This window comes from Antechinus flavipes, chromosome 2 (assembly GCF_016432865.1).
Source record: "Antechinus flavipes isolate AdamAnt ecotype Samford, QLD, Australia chromosome 2, AdamAnt_v2, whole genome shotgun sequence".
NCBI lineage: Eukaryota > Metazoa > Chordata > Mammalia > Dasyuromorphia > Dasyuridae > Antechinus > Antechinus flavipes.
In genome coordinates, this window is record NC_067399.1 from 513,353,339 (window position 1) to 513,371,739 (window position 18,401).

The window sequence follows — 18,401 nt, forward strand, 5'->3', positions numbered from 1 at the left end:
TTCTCCAGAGATTTGCCTCACGTGTCCACATCCCTTTAGCCATGCTGATCTAGCCTAAAAATGTGTGCTGTGCTTTAGAAATCCTTGCGGAAATATTGTTTGACAAATGTGGTGCATCATATGGAATATATTTGGGATTTGAAATTGAAGCTATATCCTAAACTTCTTGGTAACTTTGAAATCTTCAGGCACAGTGCTACATAAAACACCCTGTGTATACTCACTACTATCAGAAATGCAGCAGATATATTGATATCTAAGCTTCCAGGCAAATAAGGCAAGTTCAAGGTGAAGCATATGCTTATTTGAGTGTTCTGTCTGACAGTTTAATCTTAACTCTGAATTGATTGCCATGAAAATGGGAAAGACCAAAAGTAGGATTCTAAGTTCAAAACAAATTGCATTTTTAAACTAGCAAATGTAATTCTATTTGAAGAAAGGGAAGGTATAGAAGATCAGAAAATTCAAAAGAAATAAATTCAGAGCACATTTCAATTCAATATAATTCAATTTCATTCAATTCAACAAACAATAATATGCCAACTATATGCAAGGCACCGTTAAGAACCAGTAATGTTATCAGTGAAAAACAACACAATTCCCTACTTTTAAAGAGTTTGTAATTTTAAAAAAGTAAAAAAGATATAAAAATAAGTGTAATACATAGTAGTTTTTAGAAAAGCAAAAAAATGACATATGCAACTTCAAATTTCAATTTTTTGAGTATTTGGATACGAAGTCAAATAAGATGTGTATTTGAATACAAATTACAGTAATTATTAGCTATGTAACACTAACCAAATCATTGAGCCTCAGTTTTTCCATTATAAAATGAGGGTAAATAATATTTGCACTACTTTCCTTATTAGATTAAGAAGAAAATGTTTTGTAAATTTTAGAACACTAAGAAATGTCACCTATTATTATTGAAGCCAAATGTAGCATCTTAACCAAAGGTTTTTAACCTGAGATTCATGAACTTGTTTCTTTAATGTAGTTTGATACTGTATTTAAATGTCCTTAATTTCCTTGGTAATCCTATGCATTTTGTTTTATGCATTTAAAACCATTATTCTGAGAAGAATCAATAAGCTTCTACAAACTACAAAATTGCTCCGTCACATAAAAAAAAGAGTACCGATTTGTGTCTAGACACTTGAACCATGTTTAACCATATTTAAGATTTTTTGGTTTTGTTTTATTTTAATCCAATTTGTTTTTAACTTTAAACTTTTTGATTAAATATTTATTCATTGAAAATTATTCATTAGTCTTAACAATTTACTCAATTATTATTAATTCATCATTGATTAGTCCTGTCATTAATCAAGACAGATCATAACAAAATGTTCTAGAAAATCAGTATATTATGGTCAAATTCAACATGCTGACAGTATTCAAAAGTAGACTATCATTCCCTAAGTTTTTAGTAGCCTTTTCTCATATATATTAGGGCTATGCAAAAGAGCAATTCCATATTTTTTGCTTGACCCCCAAAAGGTAGAATTCAAAGCACTGGGTAGAAATTGCAGACAGCCAGATTTAAACCTTCCATAAGGAAAATTATCTCGATCACTAGATCTATCCAAAGGTGAGGTAGACTGTGTTGGGAAGTGGTGAATTCCCTCTTATTTGAGGTCTTCAAGCAACAGATGGGTTTGGTGTTAAGAGGATTCTTGTTGAGGTACAAGACAAACTAGATGATCTTTCCAACTCTGATTCTGTGACTTTTCTCCTGAGCTAGAATCAAGAATCTCAGGTCAGAATCCCATAGCTCAAATTAATGGAATGTTTGACTTCCTAGAACTATAGAATGTTCAAGCTTAAGTGTTCCAAATACTTCATTTTTATAGATTAGGGAAATGAAAAGAAGGACAGTTTCCAAGCTTACAATGAAGTTAGTAGCAGAAACCAGATCAAAACCCAGACCACCCTATGTCCAATTAGATATTCTTTCCTTGGGCCCAAGAAGGTCTCTGCATGGTAGCTCAGCCCAAACAAATACAGGCACCTGAGTGCTTTCAGTTCTCTAGCAACTTTTGACCAAAACAGATATAGGAACCTGCATTTTTATAGCTGTTTAGACCTAAGTCTATGGTGGTAAATATTTTTTCTTTATTAGTTCAATCACCTTTCCCATCTTATGAGATCCTTGCTCTAGATCTGAAAGAGACTCCAGAAGCCACATCTCCATCATTTGGGGATCTAATTTCCCTAGTTGGGATGTTTTATTTCTCTAGTATGGATATGACTGTAGTTAAGGTAGATTATTAAGGACAAGTCAAGATCTTGGCTGCTGAAATTAATGGAAAAATTATTACAGATAAGAAAATTAAGTATCCTTAAAAACCAAAATAAATATATTTCAATCCAAGATTAAACTTGGGAGACCAAACTGAAGTATCTCTGCTGAGAAGGGGAGTGAGAAGGAGAAAATATGGAAGGGAAGGGAGAAGGGGGTAAGTGAGGAAGGAAAACAGAAAGCCCTTTGTCATGTGTGGTTTCTAGCCGTTAATACTGGGGTTGTCAGTTGGTCTCAGCTAAAGCAGGGAAAGGTAAGGGATTTCTCATGTAGTACCAGGGTGTTTGAAAGCAGGTGCTAGGAGAGTACAAAAGGAGGGGTATTTGCACTCTAGTGATGAGGAGCTGATAATATCAAGTTAGGTTTTTGGGAACCTTCTTCCTGTGTTCAGTAAGAATAACAGAATCATATCTTTATACTAAAATTTTCAGTGGAAAAATTTTATGACCTGTCTAACAGAGTTGGTTAGGAGCCCATGGTCAGGATCAAAATTCAAGGTCCAGCGATTAGGAACTCCCTTCCCTGACTCAAGGAATACTTTGGATAGCTAGTTCTTAAAAGAAATTCTACACTTAGCATTTAAAGGAATTTAAAATGCTGCTCCCTATATTAACTCTTTTCTGATAGCCATTTCACTGAATTGGCAGATAAAGGTACTATCTTGAGAATCACTAAAGAGTAAAATGTTAATGAATTTTTCAGTCCTCCTTTTGTGATCCTTTCAATGCAAACTCCATGTTCAGCATCCTTACTTGATTCCCACCACTTGAAGTGATGGTGGCTTCAAAGGTAAAAGAAAATTCACACAACCAGCCCTTAATCTCAAGGAAGGGGACTTTGTAGTTACTTGACTGAAACTCTGAACTAACAAGGGAATAGGCACAGATATTCTTGTCCAGGTCCCTAATTCAGCCATGGACTAATTTTCTTTCTCTACCCACTCAGCAATGGCTCTGAGTCATTCTGAACATAACTTTCAGTCAAACTTATCAGCCAAAGTCCAGGCTTAAAATGGCACTATCAGCAGAGGGTTTTTTATCCGTACTATCCAATATCCTATTGCTAATTGGCTGCTGCCATAGAGAGAACAACTAAGACTCAGAAGATAATTAGGTATGGTACTGCCAAAGGCAGGATGATGGATGATTCCTATATCCTGTATTCTGTGGCAATAAGAATGACAATGCTGAATCAGAATATTGTGAGTAACATAATCATCCCCTCATTAGCCACATAAACATGACATTGGTAATGATAACAGCAAACATTTATATAATGCATCTCTTTTTGCTTCCCCTGCCCATCCTCTCAAGTGTTCAGGAATCAGCAAACAGATAGCAGAGTTCAAATCATTGGTAGAAAGTTGATCTTTTGAGTTAACCATTTCTATCATCATGCCTTGGTCAGTCACCTCACAGAGAAGTTGATTATATTTTTCAGAACTCCAAGAACCTTCTATGCCCTCAGTCTTTGTCATGAAAAATGGGACCAATGTTGCATGTCTGGTGAAGGACTTCTACCCCAAGACTGTGGATATACATCTCGATCCAGATGACAACACAAAAGAAGGAATGGTCACCATTGCCAATGGGAAGTTCAGCGCTATCAAGCTTGGCCAATATAAGAATGATTTGGAACAAATTAACTGTACAGTTCGGCATAACAATAAAACCATGGTGGCTTCTTACAAAAGGCCCTTTGAGAAGAGTTCAGGTATGATCTCAGGAAAACCGGGAATGGGATAAGAATAAGGGAAGTTATGGAAGGGAATACTAACCATCTCCATCCTCAAAATGGTGCTGTGTTGGAAATGGATAGCTAGACAAGAACTCTAGGTTCAAACATTTTGTGCCTGAGTTAAAAGAGTAAGTAATAGGAGGGAAAGCTCAAGTACATGGCCCCAGAAAACTCACATCACATACATTTCCATATCAGTAATTGGAACACTGGAAGGAAATCTTTATAAGATGTGAAAAAAAACTGTAGACATGAAGACTCTAAGTTTGAGCCCCAGTTCCAATACTTGTTTTGTTTCTGTGACCATAAATATTGCAATTAGCTATGATCTTCTCATCTGTAAAAATGGTGGAAATAATGAGTGCTTTGTGAGGAGAGTGCTTTGGAAACTATAAAGTATTTTCTAAAGGCAAATTATTGTTCTCATTTTCTCTATGAACTTCCACCAGTCAATCAGCCCTTTCCACATCTTTTCCTCTTTGTTGTTACTCAAGACTAATGATCTGTGGACACTGTATAATCTAGACTGGTGCTGACCCCCAACAGGAAGCAACCCAAACTGTCCTAGCTATCAGAAAACCATCAGAAATTCCTTCAGAAGTTACGTGTTTATGGAGTCAACCAAATAACTTAAGATATTAAAATCATGCTGTAAAAGAAAGCATTGGTCCAGAAGTCAGAATAATTAATAACCCACATTTTTAGATTTATAAAGCACTTTCTTCTCAACACTGGTAAGTAGATATAAAATTATTAGGCACAGAATGATAAAATGACATACTAGGTCTTCAAAGTCCAAATCCAACACTATTATCACTACACCATAATAAATCTTCTATGTGTCTGTGGACGAGTCACTTCATTGTAATTCATCACAACAAGTATTTATTAACACATTTTATGTAAGACAATAAATGCACAAGTTAAAAAATGACAATCATCAAGGAACTTAGAGTCTACTTTGTAGTTATGATATGACTATTAATAAATAAAATTCAAGGTAGAATGTCATAAGGTCCAAGAGAACTGCAAAGTATTCTGGAAATTTTAAGAAATGAGATCACTTAATGACAAATGTTGGAGGGGATGTGGAAAAATGGAACACTAAACAAGTTGATGGAGTTATGAGCTGATTCAATCATTTTAGAGAGCAATTTGGTACTATGCCCAAAAACTATAAAACTGCAAACCCTTTGATCCAGCGGTGTCACCACTGGGTCTATATCCCAAGGAGATTATAAAAAAGGGAAAAGGACTCACCAGTGGCAAAGAATTGGAAATTGAATGGATGTCCATCAATTGGGGAATGTCTAAAAAAGTTATAGTACATAAATGTAATGGAATATAAGAAATATAAATTTCTATAAGAAATGATAAACAGGCTGATTTCAAAAAATTCTGAAAAGACATACTAAACTGATGCTGAGTGAAATGAGTATAGCCAAGAGAACATTGTACACATTAATAGCAAGATTATGAGATTATCAATTAAAATAGACTTAGCTCTTCTCAGCAATACAGTTATCCAAGACAATTCCAATAGGTTTGGGATGAAAAATGCCATCCATATCTTTAGATAGAAGTATGGATACTGGATGCAAATTGAAGCATACAGTTTTCACTTTTTTTATTTGCTTTTTCTTTCTCATGTTTTTTTCCCTTTTGTTCTGATTTTTCTTTCACAACATGAGTAATATGGAAATATATTTTTAGAAAAAAAGAGAAATAAGATCAATTTAAGATGGAGAAATATTGAAAGTTTCAGGAAATACCTGAATTGTGCTTTGAAAAAAAAGAGGTATTACAAAAGAGCAAAATTCCTTTGTACACATGTAAGAAAAAGGAAATATCAGAATGATACTGAAAAACAAATAATAATCTATTTTGGATGGAATGTAGAGTACATGGATGGGATCACCATGCAATAAGTTTGAATATCTAGGTTGGAACTAAAAAGCATGGAATGCCAGGTTGTAGAACTTATATTTTTCCTATTGGTAATAGGAAGCCAATGATGACTCATTCAAACCTTTGTATTCAGAAAATAATATTGGAAATTTTGGGAAAGATAAATTGGAGGAGAGGGAGATAGGATTAAAAAATTTATGGGTTACAATGAATCAAGTAAAATGAACCTGATCCAAGATGATGGCAGTGAGTTAAGAAGAAGGGAGATATATAGCTATATAGATATATAGACATAACCAGATCCAAGATGATGGCAGTGAGTTAAGAAGGGATATATATATATATGAAAGGCGTTGTAAACGTAGTTACTCTATGTCTGGACTATAAGGTACTGACACCTAATTTAAGTTGGTAAATGGGAAAGAAAGGGAAGAATCAAAGAATAAATAAGTTAAGTTTTTGAGCTTAAATTTCTGAATAGACAATTTTACTCCATAGAGAAAGATACAGGTTGAGAGGAAGGGCAGATTTATGAAGGAAAGAGAGCAAATTCAGGTTGGGATTTGTTGAATTTAAAATGCTTATAACAACATCCCTTCCATCAAGCAGTTGGTGAAAATGGCTCTGGTACTTATCTGCATAAAAATAATAAGTAAAGCCATGAGAATGGAACAAAGCCCAAAGAGAGAAGACAGATCCTTGCAGGGGATGTGGACTTAAAGGTTAGTAAGACAATGACACAGCAAATGAGACTGAAAAAAAAAACAGTCAGAAAAGTAAAAGAAACAGAAGTATAACAGAAATCAAAAATGGGTAGGATTTCCAGGAGGAAGAAGAATTCAACAGTAGTCAATGCTACAGTAGAATGATGAAAACTGGGGAAAAGGATGTTGATGTTTCACAACTAAAAAGCCAATGAAGAACTTTGAAAAAGTAGCTTCCTGTTAGTTTGGAAACCACATTATACATGGTTCTTCTTGTCTTCATGTACTGACTGGTCCTCCTATATGGAATACATTTCCTCCAAGGCCACCTCTTCTCAGAATTCCTGGATTTCTTCAAGATTCAACTCAGCTCCATCTTCAATATAAGATCTTTTCTGTTCCTCCTAGCAAGCCCCTCCAAGATTACCTTCTATCTACTCTCTACATCTCTTATATGTAGCTAGTTCCCTGTATATTGTACCTCGTTGTAAGCTAGGTTTTTTTCATTCCTTGCCAGCCTCAGTGTTTTGCACAGTGACTGACTCATAGTATGAGATGTCATAAGTAAAACTCCTTGCAAACCTTAATGTGCTCTATAAAATGTCACTAGTTGTTAATGATTGTGCTAATGATGCTGTTGTCAAGCAATTAATAAAAACCTTGTTGCTGAGTTATTTTAGTCATGTCTGACTCTTTGGGGTCTGACAAATTGATTTTATTTGGGGTTTTCTTGGCAAAGATACTAGAGTTGTTTGCCATGTCCTTCTACAGCTCATTTTACATATGAGGAAACTGAGATAAACAGAGTTAAGTGACTCGCCTAAGATCATATAGCTAGTGGTAACTGAGGCTGGATTTGAATTCAGGTCTTCCTGACTCCAAGATCAGTACTCTCTCCTTTTCCTCTGCCATCTAGCACTAAATAATTATCAACTAATTAATGAAAAATGAGAAAGTGAAGACAGTAATATAAACTACTTCTTCTAGAACTTTAGGGATCCAAGTGAGAAAATAGGAAGGTAGTTTGGTCAGGGAAAGAATGATTTGGGCTAGATCAAAGCTGAACATTTTTATAGGAAGTAATTAAAGGGCCAGCAGAAAAGGAGCAACTGAAGATGGATGAGAGAATGATTAATAGAGAGAGCTCCCAAAGGAGATAGAATGTTCCAAGGGCACTCAGCCTCATTAGACCTTGTTTACCTTGTCTGTAAATTAAGGGGTTGGATTAGATGTTGCCTCTGAGCTTTGAAATTCTATGATTTCCTTGGCTAGAAGTAAAATACAGAGCCTCTAATTTTTTTATTTCATTCTTTCCAGACCTAAAGAAAGATAGTGATCAGGAATTATCTTCTCCAAAGTGCCATAAACCCACAGGTAAGTTTAAGAAAAGAGATTAAAAAGTGGGAGAGACTTTTAAGACCAAATTTAAAGAGAATTTTAAGACCAAAGAGAAATTTAAGACCAAAATCTGTAGCTCCCATAGGGACTGAGAGGAGGACTAAAAACAGCCAAAATTAGAAATCAACAAAGAAATTTTACCTAAGAAATATGGGGGATTAATTGCTATAGTCTCCCTAAAAAAATATGGGAGACTATAGCAACTAATCCCCCACACTGGGTAATAACTTCCCAAAATCACTCTGGGTGTGTATGTGTGTGTATATAATTATTATTGCTAGTATTTATAAGGTGCTTTACAAATATCATCTCATTTGATACTTACAGCAAGGATGTAGGAGGTAGGTGCCATTATCAATCCCATTTTACAGATGAGAAAACTGAGACAAAGGTTAAGTGATTTACCCAGTGTCATACATTTAATAAGGATCTGAAACCATATTTGAATGCAAATCTTACTGATTCCAAGTCCAACACTTTAACTAACCTATCTGCTTCAAGATAGATAGATAGATAGTTAGGCAGACTTTCTGTATGTGTGTAATTTTCCAACATAGAATATAAACTCCTAACAAGCAAGATCTGCTTCTTTTTCTTTATATCCCCAGCACACAATAGGAACTCAATAAAGACTTGTCAAATTAATACTTGTTTACAAAAAAAAAAAAAAAAGGGAGGCCACAGTGAAAAGAGCACTGATTTTAGGGTCAGATAACTTGGATTCAAATCCTGTCTTATCCTGTTGTTTTCTTATGACTGAACACCTCACTTGACCTTTCTGTGCCTCGGTTTCCTCATCTGTAAAATTAGGGGATTGAACTAAACAAACTGAAGTCCCTCCTGAATTTCCAGCTTTTGGCATCCTTTGCAGACTTCCTTGGACTGTCTGTGTGAATTCTAGAGAAACTCTTGATTGAGGTTACCACAGCAGAGACTTGGATTTCAAGAATAAATGTCATTATAGGAAGGGAACAAAAGAGTGATTCAGGGCAGAGGAAAGTGGAAGTCACTGTGGAGTGCCTTTCTCTAGGCTGGAATCTCATCACCACCAATGCTACTTCCCCTAATTTTCCTCTTTATAGTGCAAATTGAGAAACTGAACTTGCTGTCCATCACCCTGCTGGGGCTTCGTGTGCTGCTCGCCAAGAGCATTGCTGTCAATTTATTCTTGACTATCAAGTGTTTTTTACTGTCAGGTAAGAAGAAAACTCAGCCACACTCACTACCCTCTTTCCACTCAAATTGAGAGACCCTCATGAAAGAAGCAACATAAGAGTCAGCCAGTTTAATTGCTTACTTCATATAACACTTGCTAATTCCAGTGGACCATTGACTAGTATATATCTTTAACTTCTACTTCCTTGATCCCTTGCCTTCCTAGGTCCTATCTAGGCCCTCCAAACTTCTGACTTGGGAGGCTGTGCTAAACCAATATTTTAAAAATTTCCATCTATACTAAGGGGCTTCCAAAGAACAACTTATTGACACACCATTCTCCTTTACTTGCAGGTTCATCTACCCCAAAGGAATCAGAGATATCAAGGACTCACTGAGATGTTTTCCCTTGGCTTCCTCTTGCTGTGATGTAAATGACTTTCTGGGTGTCTATTTTGACCAGAAGGTTTTTTTCTTAAGTGCTTTTGCTTTGGAAAAATTAGACCCAATTCTTTTCAAAGCCAGGTGGAAAGACAGCCCTGGAGGAGGTGGCTGATCATTCCAATTCTTTGTATTAAAATGTTTCTGTAATTTTGAAAAGAAAAATGAAATCATCTCATCACTTTGACTGTCAGACTTAAACATCTGAAAAAAGTATTTCCTCTCCCTTCTGATTTCTGCTACCTCCAGAATTTGAACCAAGGGAAGAAAAAAAAAAGACTCAGTTTTGTCCCAAAGCCCACATTTATTCATTTTAATGTTCTATCTTTTCTGTGCACATGGTAGGAGCCACAAAAGAGATAATGTCAGAAACATTTTTTCTAGAACCCTGGAACTAGAAAAGATCTCAGAGATCATTTCAACCAATGTCTGCTTGCAGCATGAATTCAATATCCCTAAGAAATAACTGTTTAGCCTCTATTAGTCATCTAGCGATGAGGAGCTCATTACTTCACCAGGTAGCTCGTTAGAGGCATCATGGAATAATGGAAGGGAAACAAGAATATTAAGGCACAGAAAGAACTGGATTAGAATTCTGACTCAGATACTTAACTAGCTATGTGACCCTGTGCAAAAGTCACATTTAACTTATTTAGTCTTAAGTATCTTCAGTAAAATGATGGAGTTGTACTCAGTAACCTCCAAGGGCCCTTCCTTTTTTCTATTATTACTTAATTTTTGTATACCCCTAATAATTAAGAAGTGTTTATAATAAACTAAAATCTGCTTCACTTAACCCTTCACCCACTGCTCCCCACAGCTCTTTCTAAAGGGGCTGAAAAAATTTAATCTCATCTCTTTTCAATATAACAGCCCTTCAAATAGTTTAATATACTTATAGTTCCCCTTGCCTCCAAGTTTCTTCTTCTCTATGATAAATACCCTCAATTCCTTCAATTAATTTTTGTATGGTCTATTTTATAGTCTACTTGTATTTTGCAGCTTTCCTTATTTTCTCTGAGTTTAATATAGTACTTAGGATAAATATTTTTTCATATTTAATAAATGCTGGTTGACTTGACTTGTTGATTCTCATTTTACTGGTCAATTTCTAAGAATGTTCTACTTTGTTTATATCCCTCAAGGGCAGAATTTCATATTATATAATGAAATCTCCCATCCTGAATACTGTAATGTCCATTAGTGCAGCCCAAATTGATGTTACCTAGTTTGAATGTCATATCACTCTAGTGAATAATATTGAGCCTACAACCTACCAAAACTCTTCTTTCTTTCTTAAGACTTTTCAATTTACTTTGCTCTTCTCAGACAAAATGACATCAAGCCTCCTCCTTGCCACCCTCTGAACACATTACAGATTCAACAAAAAGCTTAGGCAGACATTTATTTTAATGTTTCCAAAGAGAGACTGATGCATGAAGGAGAGAGGACTGTGTCTTAGTTCCCAGAGGTTAGTTAACTCAGAGTAGAAATGAAGGTCACGACATTCGGTCCTGAATTTCTCTCATTAGAAGCAAGTTCACCGACATTCTCCCTGACAACCTCTGCTAGGATGACAGTTACTCAGGCTAGATCCTCATCCAACAAGGACTCTAAGCACAGAGATGATATGGGAGAAAATGGGTCTTGATTCTTTTACTTAAGGTATCAATGCACCTTCAGCCGTTTCTCAAAGACGTGCCATATACTAAATGGTGTTTTGTGTTTCCTGCCTCCTGGGACTCTAGTCATTTACAGTCAAAGGACTGGGTGGACCCTGAAGCTTCAGCTCACCACCAGTCAGGCTGGATCGGGGCTGAGTAGCCCAAGGTCACACCACAGCTTCCTGAGACCCAGCCGCCAGGTTTCCTTCTGGTAGCAGCAATAGCAAGATCACGACATGTGACTCACAAATTGCTGTTTCTCCTGCCTCAGCAAGTTTGCAGATCTTTCCGGGCTTAACCACTCTGACATCAGAGTCTCAAAGATTGGGGGTCATGGTAAAGGCTAGTGGGAAAGAAAAAGTATCTGGTTATCAGTAAGAAGTAGCCATATAAGGTCATTTTCACATTGAGCCACTAGACCCCAGATCAGCCAAAACAAATTAATCAGGGAAATTCAAAACTGTCTAGAACAGTGGTTCTTAGCTGAGAACCCACAAAGGATCAGGGATAAATTTTAGGAGGTCTGAGAATGTGAATAGGGAAAAACCTTATTTCACTAATCTTTTTTGGGGGAGAGGGGGTAATCCTAGGTATTTTGTTTTATTTTATGTATTAAAATCATTATTCTGAGGACTCCATAGGCTTTATCAAACTGATAGAGGAGTGCTTAGTATAAGAAAAGTTAAAATCTAAGTTTCTAATACAAATCATTCAGGCCCAAACAAATCAGTTATCCAACTAGTGCTCTGCCTTATCTGCATCTTCTAAAATACATTTATATCTATCCTAGTTGTGGGCAGCTAGATGTTGCAATGGAGAGAATGTCAGGCCTGCAATCAGGATGACTCCTCTTCCTGAGTTCAAATCCAACCTCAGACACTTACTAACCCTGGGCAAGTCATTTAGCCCTGTTTGCCTCAGTTCCTCACCTGTAAAATGAGCTGGAGAAGGAAATGGCAAACTGTTCCAATGTCTTTATCCAGAAAATTCCAAATGGGTTCATAAAAAATCAGACATAACTAAAAATAATTGAATCCATAACTATTGTAGTAGCAGCAAGAACCAACATTTAGAAGGCACCCAAATTTTGATAACTACTTTACCTAGCTTATTTCATTTAATCCTAACAACAACCACATGAGGCAGACCCTGTAAGTGTCATTATTCCCACTTTACAGATAAGGACACTTTTCCCAATAGTGCTAGGAGATAGGATTTATAGGAAGATAGCTAGATAGAGTATATAATATCATCTTTTCATTTGGTTGGGGTGAAGGAAAAGGGATAAAGTGATGTGAAGAAAGGCTCTCTAACTTGCATGAAGTCACAGTAAGTCAAGGATATGAAAATCCAGATATCAAAAGTCCCAACCTTGAGTTCTCTCCACTGGAATAAGTTCACTCCCTAAAATGATGATAAAGCCTGGCCACAACTGTCCTAAACTGAATAATTAATTTTACTGCTCTTTGGTTCATCTCAACTATCAGAGCTGGCTTTGATTTTTCAGAGAAAAGCCCCCTCCCATATCATAGGTTTATAAATTCTTATTAGTTTCAGTACAATAATAGTTCCTAGATTGAGGAAGGTATCCCTTATCCCAAAACCAGCCAGTCAGCTATCATTTATTAAATATCAACTATGTGCTAAGCACTGGGAAATGTAAAGAAAGGCAACATATAGCCTCTGTGCTCAAGAAGCTTATAATCAAATGCAGTGGTTTTCAAGCATTTTGGTCTCAGGATGTTTTTACAGTCTATAAAATTATGACCCCTAAGAGATTTTGTTTAGATGAGTTGTAGCAACTGATTTTTGCTATGTTAGAAATTAAAACTAATGCCATTTTAAAATAACAATAGCAAATCTATTGTTATGTTAACATAAATAGCATTTATAAAAATAATCATATTTTCAAAATAATTAGTAAGAAGAGTGGACACAATTTTACATATTTTGGCAATCTCCTTAATATCATTCTTAATAGAAGACAATTGGATTCTAATATATGCTTTTGCAGTCAGCACTTAATATGTTGTTTTGATTGAAGTATATGTAAAAATCAGAGCCCATAACTGCGTAAATGAGAAAAGAGAGGAATATTTAAAAGCTAAATAACATCTTTGAATTATGAAAATAGAAAGTCTCAGGGACTCCCAAAAGTCCACAGTCTACAATTTGAGATAATGTACCATTCCCTACAGAGAAGAGCCTAGCCTGTCTTAAAGGCCTCCAAACAAAAAGAAATCATATAGTATCTGTCAATAACCTATTCTGGAATCAAGCAAGTTCCTTCATTAAGCCTCCATGAAATTTTGTTATCTAGAGATAAGAAAAATAATAAAATAGCTATTTATGTAACTATAAAATTTCCAAAGCAATATGTGTGTGTGTTCTTATTTAAGCTTCACAACAACACTATAAGCTAGAAGATAGCTGCCTCAGGTATTATTGTCCCCATTTTACAAATGAAGATATTGAGTTTCATTGAATGGCTTGCCTGTGAACATGCTGCTAATATTGTAGGGGATAAAATTAAAATTCAGATCTTCATGAAACTAAATTCAGTCATTTACCATCTAGAATTCTTTTTTTAAAAAATCTGATTTGAGAGAGATTGGTAAAAGGGAGAAATGTCATAACTCCTCACAGACCCTCCAGTTAAAGAAGGGACCCAGTGCAGTCAGCCAGACATTATCTACCCAAATGCTACTTAACAAATCTGCCCTTCCTCTTCCCTCCCACTTGTCTTCAAGCTCTTTAAGGGCAGGAACTGTCTTTTGCCTTTCTTTTGGCATCCATAATGTTTAGCATCATCCCTGCTAATGTTTATTGATTGATTGATTTCCCCCTTCCAGAAGCCAACCTTTAAAATATTTGCAGGCAACTACAATGCCCACCTCAAGTTTTCATTTCTGCATTCCCTATGCCTTTAACCAATCCTTGCCTGAAACTGTTTCAAGTGTCCTTGCCAAATTAACCTGGATATACTGAATGCATCATCTTCTGGCTGCACTTCAGTTTTTCAATGTCTCTCCTAAAATGAAATGCCTAAAGAGGGAAGGTTGGTGAAACAACAAAATACTTTCTGCTGAAGTCGTGACTCACTTCTTTATTAGGTCTTCATAGACATGCTTCTAAGTCACCTTGGATGTCAAGAGGAAAGAGGAAGCATAGAATTCTGGGAGCATCCTCACGTCTCCTGTAGATAGGAAGGGCTTCAGTGGAGAGAAAAAGAGTAAACAACTACAGCCCTGGAACATATAGGGCTCCTAGAGCCCCATGAGGATTCATTTGGGTCTGAGTTCCTGTTCTATCCTGAGGCTGTAAGTGATAGATGAAGGTCAGGGAGCATGTCAGTTCTGACATCAGATCATAGAAAAGGTGATTCATTCATGGTGCACAGTTGGCTGTCAGCTTAGATTAGAGAACGTTGAGGCGTTAGCAATTAACTTTGACATGTTCTACTTTTAGATCCCTTGTTTGCAAGTGCTCCCAACATGTTCCTAATCAAACTTAGGAAAGGGTCAAGCGTCCAGAAGAACCAGTGTCATTGTAAAGAGATCCAAACCTCAAAGTCTGGGTATATCGGGGGAAAGCTCTATTTTTATTACAAAATATGATTTGAAGAAGTTGGACAAGGGACAATATTCCTCTGCCTTTCAAGCAATCTTTCCTCACAAGTTATGATTAAGCAGAGTATATAGAGTGTTGATGAAAAATGAGAGGCACTAGTCTGTATCACAAACTATTTGAACTAGCCTTGGGAATTGCAGTTTGTTGTGTTTAAGGAGGGAGAACAGGTCCTTTTCATCTGTGTTAGCCTTGGGGACTTAGGAGAGAATGAGCCTGTTCTTTCTCTGTGAGCCAACTTGCAAAAGAAAGGCAAAAAGGGAAAACCTAAACCAAAGAAATTAGACCTGCCTGCTCATTGATATGGAAGCGCAGGTGGGCTTAAAGATGGAGTCACTAGTGTTAAGAGGGAATATGTAGAACCACTCTCACTTTGCCCCCATATCTATATAAATGAAGATTCTTCCATATTTCAAAGTTTTATTCTATATTTAACAATGTTAGTGGTGCTGACAATAGATACTATTAGCCCACAATCCATGTATACTTGTCTCCTCTCCTCTTCTGTCAACAGTCAGAATATAATTCAGTTTCTCCATATAATCTAGTAGTCATAGGTCAAGAATTCATTATTTCTGTTTAAATCTCTCTTTAAATTTCCTCAACTGAAAAATAGAAGAGATGCACTCAATATTCTTTAAGATCCTTTCTATTTCTATCCTTCAATAGAATATAGAATCCAAGGACCTGAGGCTTAGTCCTGGGTCTGCCACTTTCTACCTATGTGACTTTGAACAAGCCATTTAAACTCTCTGGACCTCTTTTTCTTTATATGCCAAATGGGTGATTGGACTAGACAATCTCCTAATCTAACAGTCTATAATTCTAGTTCATTACCACCCCACCAGCTCTTCAGGACAAAGAATGAAAGCATGGTGTCCCCTAGAGGCAGAACATAACTACAATTATAATTTAACTTCATATCCTTTTTTCCCCTCTCTTTTGGGATATGTATCTCATTTTTCAGTAAGAAACTGAGAGCCAAAGAGGTTATAGTCCTTACCAAGAAAAAATAAATGGTCAATAATAGAATCAAAATTTAAGTGAAATTCCTGGCTCCAAATTTAATACTTTTGAATCTGATTTTTACTCAGTCCTCTAAAGGGAGAAAATGGGAGAGAGGGAAAATAGAGACTTAAAAACTAAGGAAGAATAATATCAACAAATGCTTTTAAGAAAAAATTGAATACTTGTGAATATGTTACCAAATTTGGCCTTAAAGCAGAATTGAGAAAATTTCACTTCCCTATTTTTACTGCACAGGACCATGAGTATGTAATATCTCATACACTCTCAGACATGGTCAATGGTAATTTTACTGAGCTGCTTTTTTTCCTCTTTCTTTTATAATTTTTGCTTTAAGGAATGGCTTCTGGGATAAGGAAGAAGAAAGAAATATATTGGGAAATTAATATGCTATTAAAACAAAAGATAAATAAAAATAAGGTAAAATGATTTTTAAAGAATTTTTTTAAGTTTATCTTATGATTCAAGAGTTACTTCAGGTCAAAAAAGTTCAGTCAACTTTTCTGGTGCTGTGTCTCCATGTTTGGCTAGGCTGGTCCTTAGCTATCCAAAAAACTCCATGTCAGGACCAAACGTTCCAATTTGGTAAGATTTTCCAGTGTTCCCATCCACTGCTATAGCCTTCAAGAATCCAGTCCAAGTGTTACATTTGTATTTCTGAGATATTAAAATATTCACAGGAAAGCCTCTAGCATTTTAGGTAGAGGATTAACTGAAACACCAGAAAAATCACACAGAATTAAAAGGCATAAAAGGATTGTGCTCTACACCAGAGAAAGTGTACCCACTCTAATGAGATTATGGATCTATCTACCTAGGCATGTCCATTTCATTTTTTCTTTAGGAAAAAAAAAATAGATCCTAACTTCTACTCCTAGCAAAGTAGAGAAAATGCTAATGGGACTGAAATGAAAAGAGGTCAAAGGACTTCAAAAGACTACTTCTGGGTAATCTGGGGCTAGCTAGGTAGCACAGTGGATAGAATATTGGATATGGAGTCAGAAAGAGGAATTTAAATCTGCCCTCAGATACTTACTGGCTGGGTGATTCTGAGCAAGTAAAGGTTTTCTAGATGTTATCAGGCTGAAAAGAAAACTTTTCTATAAGTCTATATACAGGAAAAGGTCTGTTTACAAAGGCATATCCATGCTAGATAAGCTGGATATAAGAGAGAGACAGCACTCAATACCAGCATAAGTATGGATTTTAAAACTGTCTGTCTCTGCAAAACAGAGTCACTTTGTTGCCTAATATTACGACCTGATATGGGGGACTTTAGATCACTTAGGTCATACCTGATGCTTTTGTCTGTGAATTGACAGAAAAGTTGAGAGAAAAAGATGAATTCCCTGAAGTGTCAAGGCACCAGGAAAGTTTCTGCTCCAGGCAAAAAACAGATCAGTTCAGTGAATCATAAGCCAAACCCAGTTCCAAGAAGGACTCCGGGAATTAAAGCAAAAGAAATTAGGGAAGAGAACAATCCAATGATGGAAATTGAGCTGGAAAGAAAGGTTAACATGGGTTAAGTGAGGCTAAGACAGTACTGGATAGAAAAGAAGAACAAAAAGGAGGAAGTGATGGAGAAAAAAGGAGCAGAAAAGGAGAAAAAAGAAGAGGAAACATAGGAAGAAGAGAAGGAGGAGAAGAACAAGAACAGGAAGGAAAAGGAAGTAGAAGGAAGAAAGGGAGAGAAAAAACAGGAGAAGGAGGAGAAAGAAGAGAAGGATAAGGAGGAGGAGAAGATCAGAGGCAGGCAGCATAGAAGAAGAAAAAGGCAATTGGAGCAAAGAGGCAAAAGGAATATATACAATATAAATTTATTCGCAAAGTAAAACAAAACTTAAGGCCAAGATCAAAGATATTTCCCTTCCCTCTGTCGGTATCAAGGATGAATAACAAGGCAGAACTCCTGAGAACCGCTACCAGCCCAAGTCAACTTCTGCCAGAAAGCTGGTGGCACTGTAGGAGTTCTGACAGGCACTTGGCACAATCATTAAGTAACTGTATGAACAAGATGCTCCAAACCAATGAAAGCTCCTTTTTATAAGAAAAGAAATAACCAACCTAACTCAAGACAAAGATTTAAAGAGGACCTTTTCCCCCAGAGATGCAAAAAAGCAACAGATTTATCAGGAGATATTGCCTGGAACAGGGTTTTTTTTTAATGTACAAGCTAAAATCAGAAGACCAGGCTCAAATTCCAGTTCTCTGCAAATGTTCTATGGACATCAGTTTCTTTAGAAATCAAAAATTTGAGAGGAGTAGGCTTGATGCTTTCTAAAGTTCTTTGCAGCTCTAAATCTTTGGTCCTTTGATCTTTCTGTTATTGTGGAAGATTTAAAAGGCAAATAAGAGACATAGTAGAGAGAGAATTGGTCTTTGAGTGAAGACCTGGATTCAAATCCAGTTCTGAGGCATACTGGTTGAGGGATTCTGGAT

The 18,401-nt window shown here is 36.2% G+C and overlaps 1 gene segment (V, D, J or C); it reads left to right on the plus strand.

The window, feature by feature from the left end:
• The first annotated feature begins 3,508 nt into the window (after positions 1–3,508).
• Positions 3,509–10,726, plus strand: LOC127551022 (T cell receptor delta constant-like). The segment is given in 4 exon segments: positions 3,509–4,015; positions 7,969–8,025; positions 9,132–9,245; positions 9,559–10,726. Coding segments are annotated over 4 exon segments (471 nt in total).
• Positions 10,727–18,401: the final 7,675 nt, after the last annotated feature.